At 53.7% G+C, this 25,240-nt stretch overlaps 1 protein-coding gene across 1 annotated transcript; it reads right to left on the bottom strand.

The window, feature by feature from the left end:
* Positions 1-1,844: 1,844 nt before the first annotated feature.
* On the bottom strand, positions 1,845-25,214 carry RBM5 (RNA binding motif protein 5). The gene is made up of 25 exons (XM_070391297.1): positions 25,116-25,214; positions 23,869-23,948; positions 22,168-22,333; positions 21,313-21,468; positions 17,684-17,753; positions 17,144-17,217; positions 14,713-14,796; positions 13,855-13,915; positions 13,345-13,410; positions 12,915-13,075; positions 12,398-12,495; positions 11,729-11,816; positions 11,527-11,604; positions 11,372-11,444; positions 10,668-10,753; positions 10,198-10,282; positions 9,910-10,001; positions 7,493-7,654; positions 6,843-6,992; positions 6,681-6,752; positions 5,499-5,678; positions 4,804-4,878; positions 3,413-3,510; positions 3,206-3,335; positions 1,845-2,405 (listed from the first exon to the last, which is right to left on the bottom strand). The coding sequence occupies exons 2-25, from the start codon at positions 23,883-23,885 to the stop codon at positions 2,280-2,282; spliced, it is 2,448 nt and encodes an 815-aa protein (XP_070247398.1). The 5' UTR covers positions 23,886-23,948; positions 25,116-25,214; the 3' UTR covers positions 1,845-2,279.
* Positions 25,215-25,240: the final 26 nt, after the last annotated feature.

The following is a 25,240-nucleotide window of genomic DNA, read 5'->3' as shown; positions in this document are numbered from 1 at the left end:
CTCAGGGTGTGAGCCATTGCACACCTGCACCCGCAGGATCTCCGGAAGATGGTCTCACAGGAGATCTGGGCCAAGTGCAGCCTCGGGAAATGGGGCGCTGGTTCAGGTGCGAGGTGAGGGCCGCAGTCACGGGGCTGGGCATGTTGGTGGAGGCAGGAGAGGGGCCTGCGGCCTCCCTGAGGGACAGACAGGACCCATGTCCATAGGAAGCCTGTGGCTGAGTCCATGGGGCCTGGAACCGAGAGGGGCTGTCAGCTCCAGGCGGCGGGGCGGACTCAGATGCCTCTCCTGGCGTGGAGCCGCCGCTTTGATTCCAGGGCTGTGAGGCCTGGTTCCCTGGGGCTCCCAGGCGGGAGGCCCACCCTGGGCCTTTGCTGGGCAGGGTGGTCCCCCCCCCCCCCCCCCCCCCCCCGGGCCTTTGCTGGGCACATCCCTGCGCTCACTGGACGAGCCTCCTGGGTGGCTGTCAGGTGTCTAACAAGCTGCTTGACTTACTCAGGTGCAGGGCAGCTCCCCCGTGCTGCTCAAGGGCTCCGGGGGGCTAGACTCTCCCCAGGGCTGACCTGGGAAGACGGGGATCCCTATGTAGGTTGGACCCTCATTTGTGAGGCTCCCAAGCCCCACTCCCTGAAGCCAACTCGGGGCTTCTGCCTGTGCCTCCACATCTGCCTAGCAAAGTGGGGCTCAATCCCCCAAGGCACCTGGGAGGTGGTGGGGGGGGGGTGCCCTCCTGAGCATCTCCATTCTCAGGACCAGGCCTGCCTGAAACTAGGAAAAGGTGGCCATCCACAAGCCATGGAGTTCTGGCTTCCAAACAAGTCCCCCACCCCCACCTGACCACGTCAAACGTGGAGCCCAGCACCAGTTCAGCCAGATGGGCAGCGCGGTGCCCCATCGCCATCCCCTCTTCTGCTCTTGCTGGGAAACGAGAGGATGGTGCCATTGAGAATGGAACAGGGCGCGGTCCCTGGCACCGCAGCAGCTTAGGTGAGTGGAGGCTGCAGAGGGAGGGCCGCCTTGGCACCTGTACCTTGTACCTCGGCAGGGGCCGGCCAGGCGTCCCGTCACGGCCTGCGGAGCTGACACCCGCCCCTGCGCACCTGCAAGAGCCTGAAGCCTGGAGAAGCACAAGTGCGCACTCGCTGGTCTTCAGGGCCGGATGTGGGAATGCTCAGTTGACCGCATTTCCATGAAGTTTTAAAACTAAAACCTGAGCCTGAGGACACTGAAGTATGCGGTCGTCTAACCACTATGCTGTAGACCTGGAATAAATACTTTACGTTGGCCTGGCCAGTGTGGCTCGGCTGGGCTCGCAGGTTCGATTCCTAATCAGGGCACATGCCCAGGTTGCAGGTTCGATCCCCAGTGAGGCGTGTACAGGAGGCAACTCACTGATGTTTCTTATATCAATGTTCCACTCTCTCTCCCCTTCTCTCTAAATTCAATTTTTAAATATAGTAATATTGGCCCTGGCTCGTTTGGCTCAGTGGCTAGAGCGTCAGCCTGCAGACTGAAGGGTCCCAGGTTTGATTCCGGTCAAGGGCACAAGGCCGGCTCGATCCCCAGTGTGGGGCGTGCTGGAGGCAGCCAATCAATGATTCTCTCTTATCATTGATGTTTCTTTCTCTCTCCCTCTCCCTTCCTTTCTGAAAACAATAAAATGTATTTTTAAAAATAAGTAAAATATTGAATGTAAACTGTAATGGGGAAAAAACATCTGAGCATGACCAGAGCATGGAAAATAGTATAAAACAGCACCTCTAAGGAACTTACGTCATCACAAGGCCCGACTGGCTGACACGCTTCACCCACCCCGTCTCCCAGGAATAAAGAGACACAGCCACTCATTTTTCAAGGTATTTCTTCTGTAAAGAAGCCAGATTGGCAACTAGACTGAAAATCTTCCAAAATTCTGTACAAATGTTTAATATACAAATATACACAAGGCTTTTGCCAAGAAAAAACACAAGTAACGAGGCGGCTTTGGTGTCGCACACCACCTAGGGCATCGCCACGCCCCCGGGAAAGCGGGGCTGGCGGCCCACACGCAGGCTACACGTAACACAGTACGTGACGCTATGTACACGGAAGTATAAAAGACCAGTCCCTCGCCCGCTCACAAGCCTCCGGCAGGAAGGAGGAAGGCCATTCACCCACATCCCAGAGGGGCTCTCGGGAGCGGGGAACAGCGCAAGGCATGCCCTTAGCGACAGGAGAGTGAACTGGGCGATGGCCCATCCGTGCCCTCGGAGCTCCTCATTCTCTCTTCTCTCGGAGTCTCACTCCATCTCCGTGAAGCGGGCAAACATGGCCTTCCGGACAGCATCTTTGTAGGAATCTGCACCTGACAGTCCATATGCGCTGCCCTTGGCCCCGAGGCCAGCTCCTTTTAGCCGGACTTGAGCCTGGGGGCAGAAAACTGCTGTCAGCGCTGGCAGGCGATGGGCCGTCCAGCCCACTCCCTACCGGGCAGGACCACCCACCAGGCGCCAGAGACCAGGATTTCTGCACTGGAGACCTGGAGCCGGTATAGGGACCAGGGAATAAAATGGGCCAAGGAGACAGGCAGACTGAGCCGCCCCCTCCCCCACGCCCAGTGTCTGCTGAGCAAGCATCGGCGCCGGAAACTAGGCCCCAAGCACGACCGAAGCCGGGGAAGGCCTGGTAATTAAGGGCTCAGACAGCGGCAGGGCGGCCTGGCGCCAGCAAAGCTCCCTGCAGACCCGGCCCAGGAAGGTGTGACCTAAGTGGTGGCGCAGGTGGGGAGGGAGCGGGGTCTTGTCTAGAAGGCCAGTGGGTGGTGCCCTGATCCTGGGACTGAACCTCAATCTCACCTCCGACCAACTAGAAGATTTCTTCTCGTGAACAAAATCCTACATTTTAACTTGCTTTATGACGAAACAAAACCACTCGGAAAGAAATGAAAGCACGATACCTTTCAATAACCCAATGGCGGCTACAGGGGTCTGCGTGGTGGTAAGGGTTTGTTTGTAACCAAGGACACAGAAATACAGTCCTCAGGAGAAAACAGGTCTACCCTTAGGACAACACCAAACACCAGAGAACGCGAGCATTCCTCCCAACGGCCATCTCAGCAGAGGCGGAGTCAGGGAGGCGCAGGGAGCAGGACCCTCGTGGGGAGACCGCTGTTTTGTGTCAGGTCGCTGCCCGGGTCCCAGGCCCCGGAGCCCCGCCCCAGGCTCACCTCGATGGGGGCCGTGATGCCTTGACACTTCCTTCCGAGGCCCGAGCCTTCCCGCCAGCCCATGGCCTGCAGCATCTTGTTGCCAATGTTACTGTGGTCGATGCCGTCTTTGGTGGGCTGCTCGTAATTCCTGCCAGCGGCAAACACAGAGTTACTGAAAGGGCTCGAGCCCCCGCGGAGGAGGCGGGACGTGCTCACGACACATACACGGTGCCCGCATCCAGCTGCTTCTTGCGCTTGGGCTCTGGCGGCTCGGGGATGCCGTACTTCTCCCGTCTCTCAGCGGCGCGGTCCCGGTACTTCATCTGCGCGAGAACAAACACAGCTCGGACACCAGGCTTCAGCCTACGGCAGCCACACTCCAGGGCCTCACCAGTGGCCTGAGAAACCGCGGGCCCTGTGGAGAGCTATGTCCCCAATGAGCAGGCTTATTACTGGCCACCATGCGGCACAGCCCGCCACAGTCCTGGAGGAGGAGGAGGAGGAGGACAGAGCTATCCTCTCCCCTCAGCACTTGGACAGGCCCACCCCCGGGCCCGAGACCCGCCGGCAGTCCCTGGGGAGCTGGCACCATAAACAGTGGGGAAAAATAGGAAAACAACAAAACAGAAAACCAGCCCCTACCTACAGAACCTCCCGATTACTTGCGGGGGGAATTTCAAGTGACTTGCCCACGGGTTCATTTCTTTCTTTTTAAAAATATATATTTTGCCGAAACCGGTTTGGCTCAGTGGATAGAGCGTCGGCCTGCGGACTGAGTGGTCCCAGGTTCGATTCCGGTCGGGGGCGTGTGCCTGGGTTGCGGGCACATCCCCAGTGGGAGATGTGCGGGAGGCAGCTGATCGATGTTTCTCGCTCATCGATGTTTCTAACTCTCTGTCTCTCTCCCTTCCTCTCTGTAAAAAATCAATAAAATATATTAAAAAAAAAATTTAAAAAAAAATATATTTTTATTGATTTCAGAGAGGAAGGGAGAGGGAGATAGAAACATCAATGATGAGAGAGAATCATTGATTGGCTGCCTCCTGCACGCCCCACACTGGGGATCAAGCCCGCAACCCAGGCCTGTGCCCTTGACCGGAATCGAACCTGGGACCCTTCAGTCTGCAGGCCGACCTCTATTTACTGAGCCAAACCAGCTAGGGCCCACGGGTTCATTTCTAATCTATAGGCTTCCATTCTCCCTGCCCATTGCTGGCTGCACAGGCTTTCTGCTGCCTTCACCTGAGCCCCACCCACTGCTTCCTCCACATCCCCTGCAACCACTCAGGCCCTGCTGCCTCCTGGGCCTAATGTGAAGCCTCAGCATCGCCCAGGAAGGCTCCCCCCACTGGGCCAGAGAGAGCCCCCTGCTCCTTCCTCAAACCCGGGTCCTTCCCCTGCAAGTACCTGGCATTCAGGACCCGCGAGCAGGCCTCAGGACACCTCCTGAAGGGACCATGCACGTGTGGCCTGGGTCCCGTTTCACGAGCCACAGTGGCCGCTAAGTGTATGATCACCTTCCCTACCTTGCCCTGGACCTGGAACCAAGTGCTACCAACAGAAGCTCAAGGCAGAGGCCCCGAGACACTCTCTCCAGCAGCACACACCCCGCTCACCTCTCTCTCCCTCAGCTCCAAGGCTTCCAGCTCCTGCTCACTCAGCCTGGATCGCCGGTACATGTCCATGTTTTGCTGCAGAAGAGATTTGACACAGTTAAGAATTCAGACCATCCTCAGGTGAGACCTCCTAACGTCATCCATGTCTGCTGTGTTCGAAGCTCAACGACCCCAGCCTGAAAGCAGAGGCAGCGTGCACGGAGCCCACGCTCCTGCCCTCTCACTCCGAGGCCGCCACAAGCAGACCCAGCGCTTCAGGTGCTGACTTTACAAACTGAAGGCGAGGCCCCCGCCAGCAAGAAGCTCACAACTCGCTTCGTTGCAGTGGTCCGGAGGGACCCCGCAGTGCCTGCGGTCGCCTGTGACCAGGAACAGCCTCTAAAAGGCAATCACACCCTGGCTGGTGTGGCTCAGTGGATCGAGCGTCGGCCTGCGGACTGAAGGGTCCCGGGTTCGATTCTGGGCAAGGGCACATGCCCAGGTTGCAGGCTCAGTCCCCAGTAGGGGGCATGCAGAAGGCAGCCGATCAATGATTCTCTCTCATCACTGATGTTTCTCTCTCTCTCCCCCTTCACAATAAAAAATATATAAAAAAAAGGCAATCACACATCGTGGGCATCCACTGCGCTTTCACGGCCAGGCCCCCCAGCGCCCGGCCGCCCCCCTCCCACCCCAGAGCTGGGAGAAGCAGGCACCTTGTGCAGGTCTGAGAGCTGCTGGTGCCGGACCAGCGCGTCTCTGTTTGGGAACTGGCGCCGACAGAGCAGGCAGGCCATCTTCTTCCAGTCGGCCAGCTTCTCCTCCTCACTCTCCAGTCTCTCCACCAGCTCCTCTTCATTGTCACTGTCACCACTGTAAGCAGCCACCAGACCCCTCTGGGGACAAGAGGAGGAGGGTCGTTGGCAATGTACAATGGGCGGGTAGTATGGCTAGTATCTGGAGGCAGCAACGCATCCTCCATGGCTCTGTGCCACACCTTAAAGCAGTGGTTCTCAACCTTCTGGCCCTTTAAATAAAGTTCCTCGTGTTGTGACCCAACCATAACATTATTTTCGTTGCTACTTCATAACTGTAATGTTGCTACTGTTATGAATCGTAATGTAAATATCTGATATGCAGGATGGTCTTAGGCCACCCCTGTGAAAGGGTCGTTCGACCACCAAAGGGGTCGCGACCCACAGGTTGAGAACCGCTGCCTTAGAGTCAATCACTCTGCACCACTGCATGGAGCAGCCAGGGCCCGAGTGCTGGGGACAGCCTTCCTGGTACAAGTTCCCAGATGGCTGTCTTCAGACTACTGACTGCACAGGAAAACCCCAAACACAACAGATCAGAGACACAGCCCACACAGCCCAGTATCTAGCAAGTAAAAGACGTTTCTCACTCCGGCTGGTGTTGCTGAATGGTTAGAGCACCAGCCTACACTCTGAAGGGTCACAGGTTCAATCCCCAGCCTGGATGTGTGCATGGGAGGCAACCAATCGATGTGAGCCTCACATCTATGCTTCTCGCTCCCCCTCCCTCCCTCCCTTTCACTCTCTCTAGAAATCAATGGGGAAAATATCCCAGGGTGAGGATCATCAACACAGACATTTCTTCTTTATTCTCTTTCCACACCAAAAACTATTAACAAACGCAGTAAAATGCAATGAGCTGAGCTTAGAAACTCAGGCCTCCTTCCCGCTCCATCTCGCCTGCTCCCTCAGGGAACACAAAGCCCCGAGCACGAGTCCATGCAGAAGCCGCCACACACCCGCCCCAGCGACCACATCCTGCATCCCGCATCCCGGGTGAAGCAGGAGTCACAGCAGCCGAAAGCCGGCCACGCTGCCGAGTGAGACACAGACTCAGCCTTTAAACCCTGGCGAGCTCCTTACTTTCAGGGGATTCTCCTCGTCTCCATTCCGCACCAACTCAGGGATCAGCTGCTGCCTCTCGGCCAAGGCTCCCTGGGAAACACAGCACGTCATGTCATCAGCCTCCCGTCCCATCAGCCTCGCGTCTGAGGGAGCGCCCGCTGCCCTCCCCGCCACCCTGACCTTCTTCTCGAACAGAGCAAAGCCCGCGTCGGCTGCGGCGCTCTCTCTCCTCTCTTCTTCTCGGGAGGAGCTGACGGGCTGGAAGCTGTTTTTGAAGTTCTCTTTCTGCTTGTTCAGACTCTTAGCCCAGCGCTCCATGTCCTTGGCGATCTAATGTCCAAACCACCACCACAGAGAAACAGGCAGAGACACTTAGCATGCGCCGCACCAGGGGTCTTAGCCACATCTCTTAAAACCGCTTTTGCTCCTACTTCTAACCGCAAACCTCTCCGAGTCACCACATGAACACTGCTCCACAGTCTGAGGCCCCAACATGTCCCAAGTGCACAGGCAGCCTGACAGACACTGGCTGGTACCACTAAGATATGCAAAACGCTGGCCCCGGCCGGGCCGCTCAGCTGGTTAGAGCGCCGTTCCAATACGCTAAGGTTGCGGGTTTGATCCCCGGTCAGGGCACATACAGGAAGCAGCCAATGAATGTTCAAATAGGTGGCACAACAAATGGATGCCCCCCTTCCTCTCTCTAAACATCAACAAATCAAATTAAAGGAAAGAAAAAAAAGAATCGGACCAAAGGAAGCGGACCTAAATGCCACAGCCAGAACCCAGGATATCTCGCCCAGCGCGGGAACCGGCTGGCGGCACCTCACCTGCTGGGCCGTCTTGCTCTTGGGCTTCTCCTTCTTCTCCTTCCCCTCCTTGGCAGGAGGCAGGCCCGCCTGCTGGTGGGAGCTGGACTCGGCGGCCGGCACGTAGGTCTCCTTCTCCCCGTCCCAGTACAGGTACTGCTGCGTTAGGGAGTTGTAGTAGTACTAGAAACAGACACAGTCAATGCAGACGCTCTGCTGTCCAACAGCTTAAAGAAACAGTTTGTCAAAAGACACATCAAAGTTACTTTAAAAAAAAACAAAAATAAACATAAAACATGTTGCGGAGATCACACCTCCTGCCCACGGGGAGCTGCACAGCGTGGTGGATGAGGGCGATGAACCAGCCAGCGAAAGTGTGAAACTTCTTGAGTGAAAGTATAATCTGGTTTCTTCTCAAGAGTCTAGTTCCCATTCATTAACCCGACTCCTTTCCACAGACCGTTGAAACAAACCAAGAGGCCAAAACACATCCCGTGACAACCAGCTAACTGCTCTCAATCGGTTCAATCAGGCACAGCACTCGGACACCGAGGCCACCAAACACAGGGCTGCCAACACCAGCTCGGGGCCCGGGAGGCGGTGGCAGGTGAAGGAACCGGATCCGAAGACCGTGGGAAAGACGAGTTGCCCAGCGGAGGCGGCACCTCTCTCTCCACTTTGTTCCCTCGTCTGTCACTCTACCTGCTCAACAGGGACCCACAGCAGGGTCTGGTATGACTCTTGCTGGGAAGTGGGTGGGTCAGACACAGGCCACACCTTCTGTGTCCAGCAAGGAGAGCGGCCTGGGAAGGGGCCAGACTTCACGGAGAGGTGGAGGCAGCCCGCAGACTCGGCCTGCTCGGCCTCACACCTCGCTCTCAGACACATGGGCTCTCAATGCAAGTTCCTGTTAAAAGCACTTCTTTTGTATTCTCTGGCTCCAGCTCCTGATCATCACAGTTTTATTTACAGAGTGTTAAAGCTGCTTTCCTCTTTAAAAATCACATACACCACCCAAAATAAAACATCACTCCACAAACCTGCTAACTTCTCCCCTGAGAATGCAGAGAGGCTAAGAAAAGAAGCTGGACACAAGGTCACATCTGATTCCATTTATCTGAAATGGGAGACCAGGCAAACCCAGAGGCAGGAGCAGACAGGTTCCCGGGGCGAGGGACAAGGGCAGGGGTGGGCAAACTTTTTGACTCGAGGGCCACAATGGGTTCTTAAACTGGACTGGAGGCCGGAACAAAAGCATGGATGGAGTGTTTGTGTGAACTAATATAAATTCAAAGTAAACATCATTACATAAAAGGGTACGGTCTTTTTTTTTTTTTTTTTTTTTTAGTTTTATTCATTTCAAACGGGCCGGATCCGGCCCTCGGGCCATAGTTTGCCCACGGCTGGACTAGGGAGTGGCTGCCTAACGAGCACAGGGCTTCCATGGGATGACGGAAATGTTCTGGAATTAGATGGCGGCGATGGTCGACGACAGAGATAGACTGTGAGCACACACACCACCACTGAGCTGTACACTCTAAATGGTTAAAACAGTGAATTTTATCTCAATTAAAAAAAGATGTGGAAAAGACATACAACTGCCAACTTCTATCTGGGTCTTTTTTTTTTTTTTAAAATATATTTTTTATTGATCTCAGAAAGGACGGGAGACAGAAACATCAATGATGAGAGAAAATCACTGATCATCTGCCTCCTGCCGCCCCCCATTGGGGATCGAGCCCGCAACCCGGGCATGTGCCCTTGACTGGAATCGAACCTGGGACCCTTCAGTCCACAGGCCAACACTCTATCCACCAAGCCACACCGGCTGGGGCTCTATCTGGGTCTTTACAGAAAGGTTAAGAGCCACCTATAATGTTACTGGACAAAAGGATCCACGGTGAGAAGTCAAAGCAGCAGTGAGAGAAGGGGGGTCTTGCCATATGCTAGGGCTGTTCTCCCCTGTGCTGGTTGGTGTATGAGTGTAAACATTCAGAGAACGGCACACTTCAGTTCTGTGCATTTTTCTGTATGTATGTTATACCTCAAAACAGTTCTTCTAACCTATAAATTAAAAACTTAAATCCTTGAGCCCTGGCCAGGTGGCTCAGCTGGTTAGAGCATCATCCCCATAAGCCAAGGTTGCGGGTTCCATTTCCAGTCGGGGTGGGAGGCAATGGATCGATGTTTCTCTCTCACATCTATCGCCCGCTTCTTGCAAGTTCCCCGACCTGGGATTGAACCCGCCCCTTTGGTTACAGGATGACACTCCAACCAACCAAGTGAGCCACACAGGCTGGGGCTCGATGGCTGTGGAGAAGCTAAAACGAATCTGGGTCACCTGCTCCTTTGCAGGGGCTACTTCATCTTATGCCTCATCCAGGGACTCGATGACGCTAGGATGTGCTGAGTGGAACCAAGGAGAACAGAGCAGTTACCTGCGAGTTGGGGTCGTAGTATAGCCCTGTGGTGGGATCGTAGTAATAGCCCGAAGACTCATCGTACTGGTAAGTGGACGTGTCCGGCACCGCTGCAAAGGCAAAACCAGCAACCAGTCAGCAGGCAGACACCGCTGCACTCCAGTTCTCGGCCGCCGAGATGCAGCCATCACCGTCTTCTCTCACATCCCCAAACGTCCCTCCGACACCCACGAAGGGAGAGGAACTCGTCAAACAAAGGCAACAACCAGGACCTTCTAACTGTCAACAGCCCCACGGCTGGCTTACCGTATTTGGTACCGGGAACTACACCAGTCGGGGAAGCCGCAGGGGCCTGGGTACTTGCACTGGTGCTAGGCTGTGCTTCCTCAGTCTGCAAAGAACAGCGGCTCCAATGAGTTCACTGTACAGTCTCTCAGGATGCAATCACCACCACCCGGGAGGAAGGGACACACACACACACACACACACACACACACACACACACACACACGATGCTCTAAGGCAGCCCTGGAGCCAGACGCACGTAGCTACCACTTTCTCCCTGAAGGTCGTTAAGGCGAAGCATGCAGAAAGCACAAATACACCGTTTGGAATCTGACATTTAAAATACATGCGCACATTATTTTATTATCTAATAGCACCAGACAGAGAGAAGTAAGGTTGGGGTGTGGCCCCTGCAGCACGAAAGGATGATACTCGGCCAGCAAAACAAAGTCGCCCAACAGGCGCTATCTGCGTCTGGGAGACAGGCTTACCGGAGAGCTGGGCGGATTCGAGGTCTGATTGTAGAGCTGCGGGCTCTGGGACACCACAGCGGCCGAGGTGGTGGTCACGGCTGTGCCTGTGGCAGAAGCCCCGGGTTAGGGAGAGCCAGCACGGACGGCACTCGGAGCCGAGCATCTGCACCGCGATGCCCAGCCCAGCCTCTGTGTCTGTGCCTGTCAGATCTTAATGACTCCCATACATGCCCTGACCTACGGCCATTCCACTTGCACACCCTGCTAGAGTGAGACACAGCGCAGCCAGCCTGCTGCTGGTGCTATAAAGAAAGGAGGAGAGACCATCTCTACTCTGGAGCGGAGGAAAGATCGAGCTCCAAGGCTCTTCTGATTCTGGAACAAAACATAAGCGGAGGCCTCTAGTAGTGACCCTTCTGATGGATGTCTGGGGACCAGGCTCCGGGTCACCCTCTGTCCCGACCCTGCGTGGACACTCCTGCTTCCCGAGGACACAGAGCAGGCAATGGAGGTGAGTCCAAGAATGAACCCTCATCGAGACACGCTCTCTAAGAGGCTGTGATCAGATCTTGGTGACCACGAGCACCCTAATCTTCCCAGGCCCCTGACAACCCTGAACGTGCCCCCCAGCGTGCGGGGAATGGACTCGGAGCTCTGGGTGTCGCTGGAACATGTAGGTGCCTCTCCTCAAACAACAGAGAAAAGGGAGACGAAGTTTCTACCTGATGCAGATGCCGCATCAGATTCCAACCCTCCAGCTTGTTGCTGATAGAACTGTTGGTAGTCCTGCGAGTACTGAAGAGAAGTCCACCGTTAAGGCTGCTGTTCTCAGAACCCTCTGGAACCAGAAGTGGGATCGGTCCAAGCTACCACCTACCTGGGCGTACTGCGCATAGCCGTCCTGGCCGGGCTGCAGGTAGCTGTAGTCGACATTGCCTCCTTCGCCACTTTGAGACTAGAAAACACCAAAGACAACAAACAGACCACCTTAGTGGACACCAGGAAGGGAAATGAGGAAGGATTCCCTAAAGCCGTACGAGAGCTTCTAAGGCAGGCACCGCGGGGGAGGGCCACCGTACCTGGGTGGACGACCACTGGGCGGCAGCGATGGCTGTGCTGGCCACAGAGAAGGCGCTGACCCGGTTGCCATCGGGGAGGACCAGGTCTCTAAAACACAACGACCCAACCATGTGACCCCTCAGGATGCTCCAGGCCATCACCCCACAGGCCATGGACACAGTGATTCCCTCCAGCCTTGGTGGGAGGTCTCAAATGCCAGCAAGGCCACCTTGCAGAACGGGGAGGGGTCTCAATGGGCAAAGTCCTCAGTGGGCAAGTGTCCCTGTTCTACTGCGTAACCTGCCATCCAATGAGGCGTCTGCTGGGCGAGCAATGACACTAGACACCGGAAACCTACATGCCAGACGGGGCCCCATCCGCATGAAGCCTGGCCCGCCAGCCCGGGAGGAAGGGATTCTCTCCAGACAGGTCTGCCCTAACGCAGCTGGCACAGCCCTCACCCCCCCCGCCCAGCCCGCCCGTGTCCTGCTCTCAAGTCTTCTGGCAACTGGTGACAGAGGCCAGAAGGTACCGAGCTCTGAGGGGAGACAATGGTCTCCCTCTTGGCCTGGGTGACCGGGGAGGGGAGTGGCTCAGCGTGGAGACGCAGCTTACGGGACCATCAGCAAAGCATCCCGGACAAGCGTGCGCGGACAGCAGTTTGAAACAAGGATGCTGAAGCCACTCACTTTCTGGCACTTTTTGCAAAGTCAACCCCAATAGTCTTGCCATCAATTTTCAAAGGTGGGTGGAGACTCTGTAATATCTGCAGCAGCTGAGAAGCGTCCTGAAGGAGAAGGGGAAGAAGAAACCAACTGTGTCATGTAATTGGAAACCTCACCCTACCACCCGCCGCGTTGGAAAGAACAGAGCTTTCTCTTAAAAAAGAACAGCAGTTCATTACTGTCTGCGGCTGTGAAACCTGGAGAAAAAAACCACCTCCCTCTCCTCCAGGACAAGGAGGTGCCGTGCTATTAATGGAGTAAATGCGAAGTCAACCCACAGCAAAGCCCAGAGGACTCACTGGGGCTCAAGCATTGCCCCGCCCGCATCACACTCACCCAGGGACCGGCCTGTGACTTAGACTGCCACACGTCACTAGGTAGCCTTGAACTCTGGGCTCACAATTTATTATCACCACGGGATGAACCCCATTGCCTCTTGAGGCTCAGTTTCTTGGCAAAGGAGAGATCCCGAGCCCCTCACCATGGCGGAAGACAGCTGCACAAACGCGAAGCCCCTGTTCTGCTGCGTCTGCCTGTCTTTGATGAGGCGGATGTTGTTGACGGCCAAGGACGCGTAGGGGGACAGTGCGGTCATGATGGAGTCCACCACCGTGTGCGGGGCGATGTTCCGGAGAATGATTGCTGGGGGCAAAGGAGACACATGACATATAAGACACATGACGTATAAATGCGTCCCACCGCCAGCGCTTTTCAAGGCAGGTTCAAGTACACACACACGCACATCCATATGGGGAGGTTCCTAGTGTACCTTTCATGCGGACACGGAGGAGATTCTAAAAACCAACCTTCTATAGGACACCCTGCAGCAGCTGCTGCTGCGCATGACAAAAGGGTCGGGGAACAGAAAAGCCAAGCTCTGACGCAGAGGCCAGCAGGTGAGATGGACTTACTGTCACAGTAGTAGTCCACAGACTGAACCGACTCTGTGGTTCCTGAGGGCACTTCCTGCTCCGAGTCTGCAGGAGGAAGGAGGGAGATCAGCAACAGAAGACAAGCAGACAGCACACCAACGCATTTAGTAACGAAATATATTAACACCCCAAAGCCTTAGTGTTAAGTGAAGTCGTTCTCTTTTGTACCCACGTGTGGCTGTAAAACCTCATGAACTCTGACACGGTCAGTGTGAAATGCACAGACCGGGCCCGTGGAGGGCTAACCCGACCCCTGTGCTCAGGGAGCAGGTGCAGAGTGCACCCGGCAAGCAGACTTCCTTCTGGGAAGTAAAGGCCCCTCTGTGCCCGCTGTCACCAGCGGCACCTACCGAACCTATGGTACAGGTTTCAGGAAAGTATCCAAGTTACTTGTTTAAATGTCCTAAAACCTACACGTTCCCTCAAGTTCACAGACAACCCAGTAGTCAGGTCTTACTGCATATTCCAAACAGCTGAGCCCGGGCTTACCAAACTTGTCCGCTCCACATCGGAAGCATTTTAGTCTTTTCCTGAAATTGTTAAGGCAGCACTGGAAAAAAAAAAGTTTCACCTTAATTGCCAGGCCTACTAGGAACCATGTGGGTCAGAGCGGCAGGGCCAGGGGCTCGTCCCAGGCAGTAATGTCAACAGCAGCGAGTAATACCATGGACCCAAGACACAGGGCGTTAACCTACACACTGAGATTGCTTTGCTACGGGAATTCCTCTGAGAAAAACACATCTTTGCCTATTTTGCAATAAACTGCATTTTTATCAAGTTGGAGGAAAGTTTCAGTTCATTCAGAAACCTACAGGGAGTCACTGGCGAAGTTCTCCCGCATATCCAAGCGCCCGACACGGACCACTCCATGTCCACAGACAACGCAGACAGAGGAGTGGACACGGGACGCAGCCAGAACAGAGTGCGAGCCTCTCAGCATGTCGATGCCACACCCAAGTTCAAAGTGGTGCCCTGGACCCTGACAGGACTCACGTAACCTGAGCCCTGAGCCGGGTCACAGGACTTTTGTTCATGTCATTGGGGGGCTGCCCAAAGCTGAGAGCTCAGGAATTGAAGAAACTGTAACGTGAAACACACCTAAAACCTTAACTAAAGTGCTGGGCTGAGGACCTGGGCTGAGTAAATAAAAACATAAGTGTTCTAGGGATTCTGCCCTCTGACAGGGGGACCCAAAGAATGTCACAAAGCACAAAAATCACCCCATGACAAACACTGGTGACCGGCACTTCCGGTTCCTTGTTTGGACGAAAGGACACACACACACACACACACACACACACACTAAAACCCCGAAGGAGCCGGGTAACGTGGGAGAAACAGCCTTACCTTGTTACAAAGCCAATCTTCAAACTTGGGTCTGGGGTTGCTGTAATGCATTGCAATGTGCTTTCCTTGAATCACCAACTTTTTCTGTAAAAAAAGAAGTCATTAGTTATTCCCATTGTGGGAAACGTGTGTCCATTTTCCCAGGGCAGAGCACACTTCGGAAAAATCAGTGCTCTGGAATTAAATGGACAACATACGGGGAGGACCAACCACCGCCACCTATACTCTGCCCATCCAATCCTTCCGACAGGCAGCAAGAGAATGGGATGCGGAGTGAAGGTAAACGGAGTCAGGGATGCTGAGAACGCTGCCCAACGCTAACCGCGGACACGCACCAGGCGCGTCGCCAGCAGAGACAGGAGTCCTAACCTTCGGCAGTGACAGGCTGCCCGAGGTGACAGTCTAGTTCAAAAAGCAGAAAACACAACTCTCCCAATTCTGAGTTGTCTCCTACTTAAGCCCTTAGCACGTGTCCTCGGGCTCCGCTTCGCCTGGCCCCGTCCCCCATCCTTAGGCAACTGAGAGCCTTCACATGGCCCTGCCCCCCAACTCCTGCTTCAGGAAGAGCTGCAGGGGAGGGAAACTCGTTCTGAAAGGGAGTCTGGTCACAGCTCTTGCTCAGGAGGGACTATTCTGAATGCCATCGAGTCTAAATCAGCTAAGCGAGGCTTCTTTCTGCCAACTGCAGCCTGTAATGTCCCAGGTGACAGATGTGCTTTTCCCTGAAATAGATGGTACTCTCTCTTCAAGATGAGTAGCCAGGAGGCCAATGAAGTTTCTTCAGGGGGGTAGGAAAGATTCGTAAATGCTTGTACGCCACCTCATCCTTCAAGTCAACCACGTGACTTAGAGGGACTTAATTTGAAAAGTTTAAGACTCCCAGCTGAATCAGTCTAGCCAAGAGCACGCCCAGCACCTGCCCCCAAAGAGTCTTCATTTAACAGGTGCACCTTTTCTTTCTCTTTTTGGGGGGGAGGAGAGGGACGGGGTGATTGAAGCAGGTTAGATATCCAGATTTTTAAACGGAGTCTAACCCTCTGAACATACATACTGTTGAGCAATTTGATTCTTGCAAATCCTGGAGGATTAAGACATGCTGTGAATGTGGTCTCTGCAAGATCTAAAGGCAAGACCGCACGTCTGGCCGAGAGGAAGGAGCCGAGGGGCCACCAACTCCTTGTTGTACAGAAGCAAAAATAAAGAAGCCGGGAGAGATGGCAACAGATCACCCACTAGGAGGGGTGGGTGCTGGGGAGACTCCAAACTACCACTGAGTCCCTAATCCTATTGGCCTTTGCTTTCTGGAGTGAGTTTGAACTGTAATAAAGTATTACACTAACAGCTTTGTATACATTAAAATTGTGGAGATTTTAAAAGGTCTTACAGGCTTTTCATCCCTTAGGAGTTTGAAACTCCCAGGCAAGTCCTCAGACACAGCCACTGCAGCAGGTGATGCTGCCACGCCAAGGAGACAGACTCACAGGAGCTGATGCGCCTTCTGAAGGGACGGGGTGGTGTCCCTGTGGGAAACGCATGACACTCCCCTTTTAAAAGATCAGGTGCCACCGCTGGGTTAAGAAAACGAGGCTTAAAAATCTAACCAATCAAAATTAGTGAGTCTTGTTATAAACAGCAATATATTAATAATCAAAGAATAGAATTCTCATTTATGGGTGACAAATCATAAAATGCTGCAGAAAAGCAACAGGCGTTAAGAAAACGTCCCAGAATGCACTTGGTTAAGGCGTCAATACTGTGCTCTGGAGTTCTGGAAAAATGTCACGTCTGTGCCAAGCACTGAACGCTATCTTGACACTTCAGTTCATGCCACGTCCAAGAACCAGCAATGGTCTGCTCTGGACCGCCAGCCCAGGCGTTCCCAGGGAGATCAGAATGTTAATGCCACTCTAACCAGGTTAGACAGCAGGGCACCAGCTCCCCGCTACACTCCTCAGACTTATTGTCCACACATTCCACCAGGCCCTTAACTAGCCCTTGAAGACATGAGCAGTAATGCCTCCAGAAGGCCGTGGTCCAGGAGAAATAGGGAGTTACTTGTAAAATGCCTGCAGCAGACTTCTATTGAATTCTTTTCATCGTCAGAGAGAGTTGGAGATTCTGAGGTTACTCTCAATGACACCATGAACAAGAACACAGTCAGCAGGGGGAGGGGACGCAGAGTGTTCGGTAAGTAGCAGCTAGGTGGTCAGGGGTAGCCAAGCCCCGCCAGGCAGATACGGCTAAGGGCAGAGCGAATTCTGCCATGCATCCTCGGGACTAGATACATTCTAGTTGAATCAATTTTAATATATACAAAGCTTTTCTTTTTGTAAAGTCACTCCTTTGGAACAAACCACTCCTTCAACCTTTTTTAAAATTGTACAGACTTGTTCCATTTTCATGAATATCTAGACTTGGTGAGTGAAGCAACCTGATTGGCTTCCATCCAGCTGGTAGCATCTTGCAAGTGATAAAACTCCACGAAGGCGAAACCACGGCTTACACCTAGAGACAGCATTCAGATATAGACGGGATACTTGTGTTAGTCAGTTCCTTTATAACAGGCGAATCTCTCTCCCACTGCTTCAACACCGTGGGACAAAGCCAATTGGGAAGCAGTTTTATAAATGTGACTTGACTTGGGGATCTTCTTGATACTTTGCCATGGCAAGGAACCAAGCCGCCTGAGCTAAAAGCCACTCGATTTGATTCCACGCTTCAAAAGTAACCATGCAACCGACTACGAACAAGGAGTTTATACATCACTACTTACCGGAGGAAAGAAAAGTCCCTAAAAACAAAGTTTTTAAAAAGGTCCTCAGATGCTCTATAACATCGTTTGCAAAGAGTCACATTCCTTAGCCATGGCAAACCTGTCATTCTGAATTCATGTGCTCGAAGGCTGGGGGGTCAGGAGGGTCTTGGGGACGGGGAAGGGGAAGAGGCCCGGACAGCGGAACTCAGCTCTCACCTGTTTTCCTTTTCATGAGCCTCACATCCGCAGGCTGAGGGCCTTCGAAGGACTCCATCATTTCTCGAATCTGCACAGGGTTTTACACATTTACAGTTAAAGCTTCAGCCACAAACTGTTCCGCACCAAAGCAAGTTCAAGGACTGGGGCTGCATCTCTGCTTAATTAGCCAAGTTCTGAACTTCCATCCGCCAAATGCAATTATTCTACACATGGACTAGAAGGAGGACTCTCACAGGAACACCCGTGTCACTGCGCCCTTAAAGCTCTTTATGTGCCACCTGGGCTCTCCCTCAGGCCCCATTATTTACCTTAGGACACACGGTCTTGCTCCCAGTATCCTGTCCACCACGCCTCCCCCTTTAGCCTCATCTCACGGCCCTTTATGCTAAAGGACCAGAACCAATGGCCAAAAAACAAGAAACTCCCCGTAAGTAGTTTCTGCACATCTTAAGAAAGAGTTTTCTTGCATTTACTTTAATGATGAAAATTAACAAAGCTCATCTATTGTTAGGCCCCTAATAAATTAAAATAAACATTAACTGGGCCTAGAAGCAGCAATTCTGGCTGACCGGTTTCTCACCGATGTCACACCAAGCCCTTATTGCAAAAGGCAAAGATAAAAAATTGCATTAGTGTCTTTAGTAATAATACCAGGAAGCAATACTCTCAGGGGAAAAAACAGGAGCAAATTTGTGAAACAGGGATTCTCGGCGGCCCCCACGTGCAGAGGCTGCAGGGCCACGCCGTCGATCCTCATCATGTGTGGCTTCTGTTTGCGAACATGCCTGCTCCTAAGTCTCTGACTGCAAGTCAGCACCGCAGCGTTCGCACCCATCGCTCCTGCCTGTTCCAAACAAGGGCCCTTTCAGTCTGCTTAGCGCTGAGCGGTCCCGTTTCCGTGCTGTTGCTGACATCACTGGCTAATGACTCCCCAGTGAGTGTGAACGCGTCTGCTCTGAGCGCGAGGCCACGAGGTGCCTCCTATATGTGCCAGGTAAGCTTTGCTCAGCCATGACCTACAGTGCTGCTGGCCATGAGTTCGAGGCTGCTAAATCAACGATATATATTAAACAACTACATACAAAACAAGGTGGGCAAAAATGTGACCAGCGCTCACAAGAACCTAGCTCTGGATCACCCCTAGGAGCAGTGAATTTATAGAAAGCAGCCACCCAAAACAAGGAAAATGGACTGTATTTAATTTTTCAGAGAATGAGAAGCTACACTGACTCAGGTTCATGCTTAGTAACACAGTAACTAAAGACAGTTCCTTCCAAAGTAGTGATACAGAAACATCATGGCAACATAGTAACTAAACACAGTTACTCTAAGAATTCCCATGTCAGTGGGAGGACAAGCGAAAGAGGCAAACAAGAATGAAAGTGACAGCTGAAGCTCAGGAAAAGATGAAACACTATGCTTTTAAAGTGTTTTAAAGATCCCAACAAATTTTCTAAGACTGACTATCTATCTATCTATCTATCTATCTATCTATCTAAAAGCCTAAACTGTCTGACCGGCAGCTATGACGCACACTGACCACTAGGGGGCAGACGCTCAACGCACAGGCATGGAAACATGGTACAGACTGATGAATCTCAGAGGGAAGGGGGGAGGAGGGAGGGTGGGAAGAGATTAACCAAGGATCTTATATGCATACTAGAGGCCCGGTGGTGAGTTCCCTCAGCCTGGTCTGCGGGGATTGGGCCATAACCATGCACCAAGCCTCCAACATCTCCTGAGGGGTCCCGGATTTCGAGAGGGCGCAGGCCAGGTCGAGGGACCCTAGTTCTGTAATATTTGGGCACCTCAGAAACCCTACTTTAAAAACCAGCCTTCTATGGTGGAGACTTCTGCTTCCCCAAACAAGCCTAGAACACAAGCACGACAATCTTGTTTTGTCACCAGCAGGGAGGCCCCAGTGTCAGCTAGAGCTTGCTCTCCCCGCATCACCACTTCCCCTGGGCTCCCAGGGCCACAGGCCCCACAGACGCCTCAAGGGGATAGTCGGATGGACAGGCTCTTTCCTGAACTGGCTCCTGTGGGGCTTTTCATCCCGACGCCACATGCTCACTGCTGCGCTCTGAGCTCAGCTCTGCCCTCGCTAACCACCACGCTTCCTCCTATCGCTCCAGCCCGCACAGCTTTCGCTACCAGGCAAAACCCCCAGTAACTTCCCTTTACACTTAGCTGGGCTTCCAAAGCCTCCAGCACCTGTCCCTCCAGCACCTTCCCAGCCACCTCTCCTACCACAGCCTTCAACTTTCGTGGACACAAGCTGGGTGCAAGGTCTCGTCTAAATCCAGTATCTTTCTATTCCTAGGCCTGCTCATGTGAAGCCCTGCCTGGAGGCCCCCCACTCCCCCAGCTCTCCACCAGACAAAACACTCCTACCCCTCAAGGCCCAGCTCAGCGCCTCTCTCCCGGAAGCGCTTCCTCACCCGCCACCAGCAACACCCCCCTTGAAGCTTTCAGAGGCGCCCGAGGACCTCTCGCAACAGGACCGCTTCCAACACCGACCCGTCTCCTCAGCTTTGTCCTCACCACTGACCTGAGCTATTCACCTAAGCGTTTCCTGAGACGGGATCCATGGCTCTGCGTCACGGCAGCATCCACAGAGCACACGACAGGTGTGCAGTGGGTCCCCATTAGTGTCCCACCACTAACTCCAACGCCCCACCTCACACCGTCACCTCCAGCGTTTAGAAGACCAAAGCTGTGCGAACCCAGTATTTACCTTCAGCTTTGTTCCAAACTCATAAACACTAGTTAGAATTTTAATTTGAGTACTACAAGATGATACTGGCACAATGCTATGCATTTACATCTTTCAAAAACACTTCAAAACCTCACATCCATTTCACCACCACCATCGGCCGAGCCGTTTCCTGCACTGGAGCGTGGAAGCCTATCTCAGAGACGGCTGGTCCCGTGGGGGGGAGATGTGCTGATGTAAGTGCCACATGAATGTCACAAATACAGAGCTTGGGAAGAGGAGGAAGGCATTCCACCTGGTGGGTCAGGAAAGGCTTTGCAGAAAGTAGCCTTTGAGCAGAAAAAAGCACACGATGGACATGTCCAAGGTGGCCTTCGGGGGAGGCAGGAGGTGGATGTGCCTGGATGGAATGACAGATGCCACTGGGAACCAGGCAGTGCCCAGAGGAAAAAAACAAAAAAGAATTAAAATAAAAGAGACCAGGCAGTGCCAGGACACCAAGGCCCCAGCTGGCCAGTCTGAGGACTGGGGAGTCGGAATGGCCTTCCTGTTCAACAGGCTTCCGGATGTGTCAAATGACAGTACAATTCTCATCCAATCAAATGGGGCCAGATCAGGACAAAAGTGTTTTTACTGATACACGCTCACCAAATAAGTAATCAATTCAATAAAAATGTACTGACTACCTTGTAAGGGCTATTGAAGGAACAACACCCGATCCCTGCAGTAAAGAATGTCAAAGCCTAAATGGGAATTTATATGAATGAATGAACCAAACTGAGAGAAGTCGACCCTAAAGTCAGACCTACTTCACTAACTGAGCTATTAGCTTGAGCTCAAACAATAACACAAGACAAGGGTAGAAGCTGCTCGTGCCCAGAATGCTTGACGGAACTGCTGTTCCCCTTACGTCGCTCTCCGTGATGGTGATGGGAAGGCCGCGCAGCATGATGGTCTTGCTCTCCCGCTCGTCGCTGATGTCATGCCTGTAGTCATGCTCGCCATAGTCACCATCTGAATGGTAGCCATCTTCGGATCGGTCACTGTTCCGTCTTTCACGTTCTCTCTGATTTACAATAAACAAAACCACAATGAAAACCCACTGGGTTTATACCCCCACTCCTGGAATTTATCTTTGGGAACAATAGCGAGGATACAAGAACTCCATGACAACGTCACTGCAGTGTTTTCTAAAACAGCAGAACCAAACCAAAGAAACCCTGTCACCAATCGTTCAGTTCAGGAAGCAGTTTAACCACTCACCGTGCTGACGCCAACACAGTGAGATGCTATTGCCTGTTATGATAGGAAGATGATGTGCGAGGACACAGTGGGAAAGGAAAAAGCCAGTGCAGAATGACACGTGCAGCACGACTGCTTTAAACAGAGCCGCGCATGGAAAGGGACATGGAAAAGCTGTGCTAAGGTAACGGGAACGACGACTTTCAGGAACGCTAGCTGAGGCGCAGGGCTGGCTCAGTAGGACACCCGCATGCCGCATCCTTAAAATGGGGTACCACCCACCTCACAGGCTGGAGCGAGACCTCAGTGAGCTCACAGAAGCGAAGCACTCAAGAGCGCCCCGGACAGGGGGAGCCCTGAGTGAACCCTGGCCGATGTTTCTATGACTACAATAGAGCATCTGAATGTCAAGCCCCCGGAGAGACGTCCACACTTGGGATACTTACTTCCAGACGCCTGGACGTCTTACGCGTACAAGTCATAACGAATCCTGACAACCCCACACGCAGCTGCTGCCACTCACCTCGGGACTGTCGTAGTCTCGGTAGTCGTCGTATCGATCCCCCCTCCGGTCCTCACTGGATCTCTTGTAATCCGAGTCCCTGCGCCTGCTCCGGGGCTCCCGCTCATCACGGTCATCCCTGTCAATGATGGAGCCGTACCTTCCACTTCGCTCTGTTCTGCTCACTCTGCCAGGGAAAATAATTTGTATTTATTCTAAAGTAAATCACATTTTGTACCTTTAGAAAACATGGCTGAACACAAGATGGCTCAGTTTACAAGATATACAAATAGTTGTATGTATCCCTTAAAATTTATCACTAAATCCCAGGTCACAAAGACAACCAGTGGGAAAACATCCATATTCCTAAATGCAAAACTAAGTTTTAGGAATTCACACTAAATCTGAAAATTCAGATATCAAATGTTTGGGTTTAACATTTTTGAGATAGGGAATGTTCAAATGCATTCTGTATTTTCCCAAGCCTGTGGTCTATGCATCACCCCATTACACCTGACTTGGATCTTAGTGATCAAAAGTAGGGAGAAATAAATTATTAGCATTTCACCCAGTTTCAAAGGAGAGCACATCCTGACTCATCTGCTCTCAAGAGTATCACAACAGCCTGGATGAATTACATACATCTTTTCCCCCAGCAGGCAGTTAACAAAGTAGTTCATCTGTTAGACATACCCAGTACTGTCAGAGAACATTATTTCCTATAACATCTAGTTTATTTTTGGTTACGGGGCAGCACTGGGAAATCTAAAAACAAGAGGCTTGAACTCATTTGACCACAGATATTCATAGTTATTTCACAAGTTATGTACCAGGTTCATAAAACTGCTGTGTAAGGGTAAGACAAAGGACAGGTTTATAAGGGCGCATTGAAAGCATCCAAATAAAAAGAAATCAATGAAAACCAGTAGCCTAGGACTGTTTCAGGATGTGAAGCCTGGGGCTGACAGGCCCTAAAAAGGTAAATGTTAATTTCGTAAGTTATTTGGAACCACAGACTGCTGACACAGAATTAAAATAATGGCATCACGTGACAAGACCATTTCCCGAGTCCCGCTGGGCCATCAATTTGGTCCTTCACTGGGACTGGCCTCGACGCTAAGGAGGCAGGTGGCTGAATAAGGAAAGGCTGTGTGTTCAAATGGTCTGAGTGGGAGAACCCACAGCTGACACAGCAGCCGCAGCTCCCACCTAACCCGGCGCTAATTCTTTAGCAGTTTGTGTGTAATCCGTGGTCCAAAACTTCCCAGCCTATAAATCTGGGTCGTCTTGCCATGCAGGGGACAGGAACTGGCCCTCGGCGGTCGCTTACAGCTGCAGCCAGGCACTGACTTCTGCACAGCTGTTACCCACCCTGGGACCTTCCGACCCACCCCACCCACACGCCTTACCCACCTCATCATTTACCCTTCAGGCTCCACCTTAGATAACTTTCCCCGGGAAGCTTAACCGGCTGTTCCCAGAACCCCACGCTCCCCGTGTGCTGACAGCACCCTCGACGCCTTCCTGCAGCAGGACTCGCGCCCCACTTCCACTCCCTCCCTGCACTGCACGCTGGTGAGAGCAGGGATCACGGGAGTGCGCACAGCAGGGCCTGGCACAGACAGACACCTGCACATCTGTTTGATAAACTAAACAATTTTTTAAAAACTGCTCCGTCCCCAGGGAAACGCTGAGGTTGAAGCATGTGCAGCGGTGACTTACCGTTTGTCTGAGCCCATTGTCTGACTGCAGCTCTAGCTCGCTGCTCCGAAAGGTTCACGGTTTGTGGGGTTTGTTTTTTTCTAGAAGAAAAGAGAGACTGGTTGCTGCAGACCCGAGTCACTGTCAATCCTTCCAGGACTGGGACACTACAGAGGCTGGAACTTCATCAAAGCCTGGGGGGGGGGGGGGGGGGGGGGGAGCTGGGGACCAAACTGTCAACGTTCAAGTCACGCTGTTAACGAGGGGAACCTCCTTTCAAACAGCAGGGCCCTGCGGGGAACGAGCCCCCAGAGGGAGCGGCGGGAGGCCTTCCGGTCCCCTGCGGGTTACACAGCAGAAAGGACGGCGCGGCCGGCGCCCTGGGCTCCGCGTCGAAGGCCCGCCATCGGGGAGGCGACCCTCACAGCAGCGATCGGGCCCTGACTCAGGAGCCACGGGAGACCCGAACGTTTCGGGGGAAATCGAAAACCTTTCGGAAGGCGGGATGCTGAGCTGACTGAAATCTACTCCACTTGCGACACAACGGCGGCCCCAAAGCCGCTGCCATCCGGCCAGCGGCCAGCGTGGACACGACTTGGACTTGCTTCCCGGGCGGCACGGACCTCCGCGGCCGGGGCCCGCCGCCCATCAGGCCGCTCACGCCGCTGGGCCCGCCGCCCGCGAGGCCGGAGATTGTCCCGGGCCGCCCCCAACGAACGCCGGCGGCATCGGGAGCGGGGAGAGCCGCCCGGAGAAACAGGGGCCTGGGCAGAACCGCTGATGCCCCCGCGACGCCGGGCCGGTGCCCAGACCCACCTCCCGGGGTGTCGCGGCCGAGATGGCGGCGCCGGCGCCTGCGCGGCCGACTGGGGCGTTCGGCTCCCCCAGCTCCCGGCACACGCCCCCCCCCCCCCCGCCCCCCAGAGCAGCCATCACCAAGCAGCCTCCCGGGGAGGGCGGCTGGGGGCTGCCGAGAGGCACCCGAGGGGCCGCGACGGCTCCTCGCTCATCTGGGCTGCGGAGCGGGGCGCACTCAGAGCCCGAAGGAAGCGGGCCTGGGGCGGGGCGGGGCGGGAGGCGGCCCTCGGAAAGCTGACGGCACGGGCGGCGCCGAGGAGCGCGGGCCTCCGCCGCCTCGGGCAGTTTAGTCCGCGGAGATATCCGGCCGGAGCTGACAGCCGCGGCCCGAGCGCGGGGGCCCGGGAGGCCCCACGAGTCCCGCCCCGACAGCGGGGACCGCCGGTCGCTACGCCCGGCGCCGCACTTACTTCCAGGAAGGATCCAAGCGGCCGAGGTAGCGGTTTTGTGCCTCAGAACCTCCAACCCGGGACCACAGCTCCACAAAATGGCGCCTCCGTCGACTGCCGTCTCCTACCCACAGTGCCTCGCGCCC

This window comes from Myotis yumanensis, unplaced genomic scaffold (assembly GCF_028538775.1).
Source record: "Myotis yumanensis isolate MYYU_CA2020_CCGP unplaced genomic scaffold, mMyoYum1.0.hap1 SCAF_14, whole genome shotgun sequence".
NCBI lineage: Eukaryota > Metazoa > Chordata > Mammalia > Chiroptera > Vespertilionidae > Myotis > Myotis yumanensis.
Note: the sequence above shows the minus strand (reverse complement) of the source record. Positions and strands in the feature narration are given on the sequence as shown.

Coding starts and splice junctions, on each gene's coding strand:
- RBM5 (XM_070391297.1), bottom strand. Junction 17,754..21,312: donor TCACCATCACGGAGAGCGAC/GTAAGGGGAACA, acceptor AACCCTGTGCAG/ATTCGAGAAATGATGGAGTC. Junction 2,406..3,205: donor GCATCACGGCCCCCATCGAG/GTGAGCCTGGGG, acceptor TTCTGCCCCCAG/GCTCAAGTCCGGCTAAAAGG.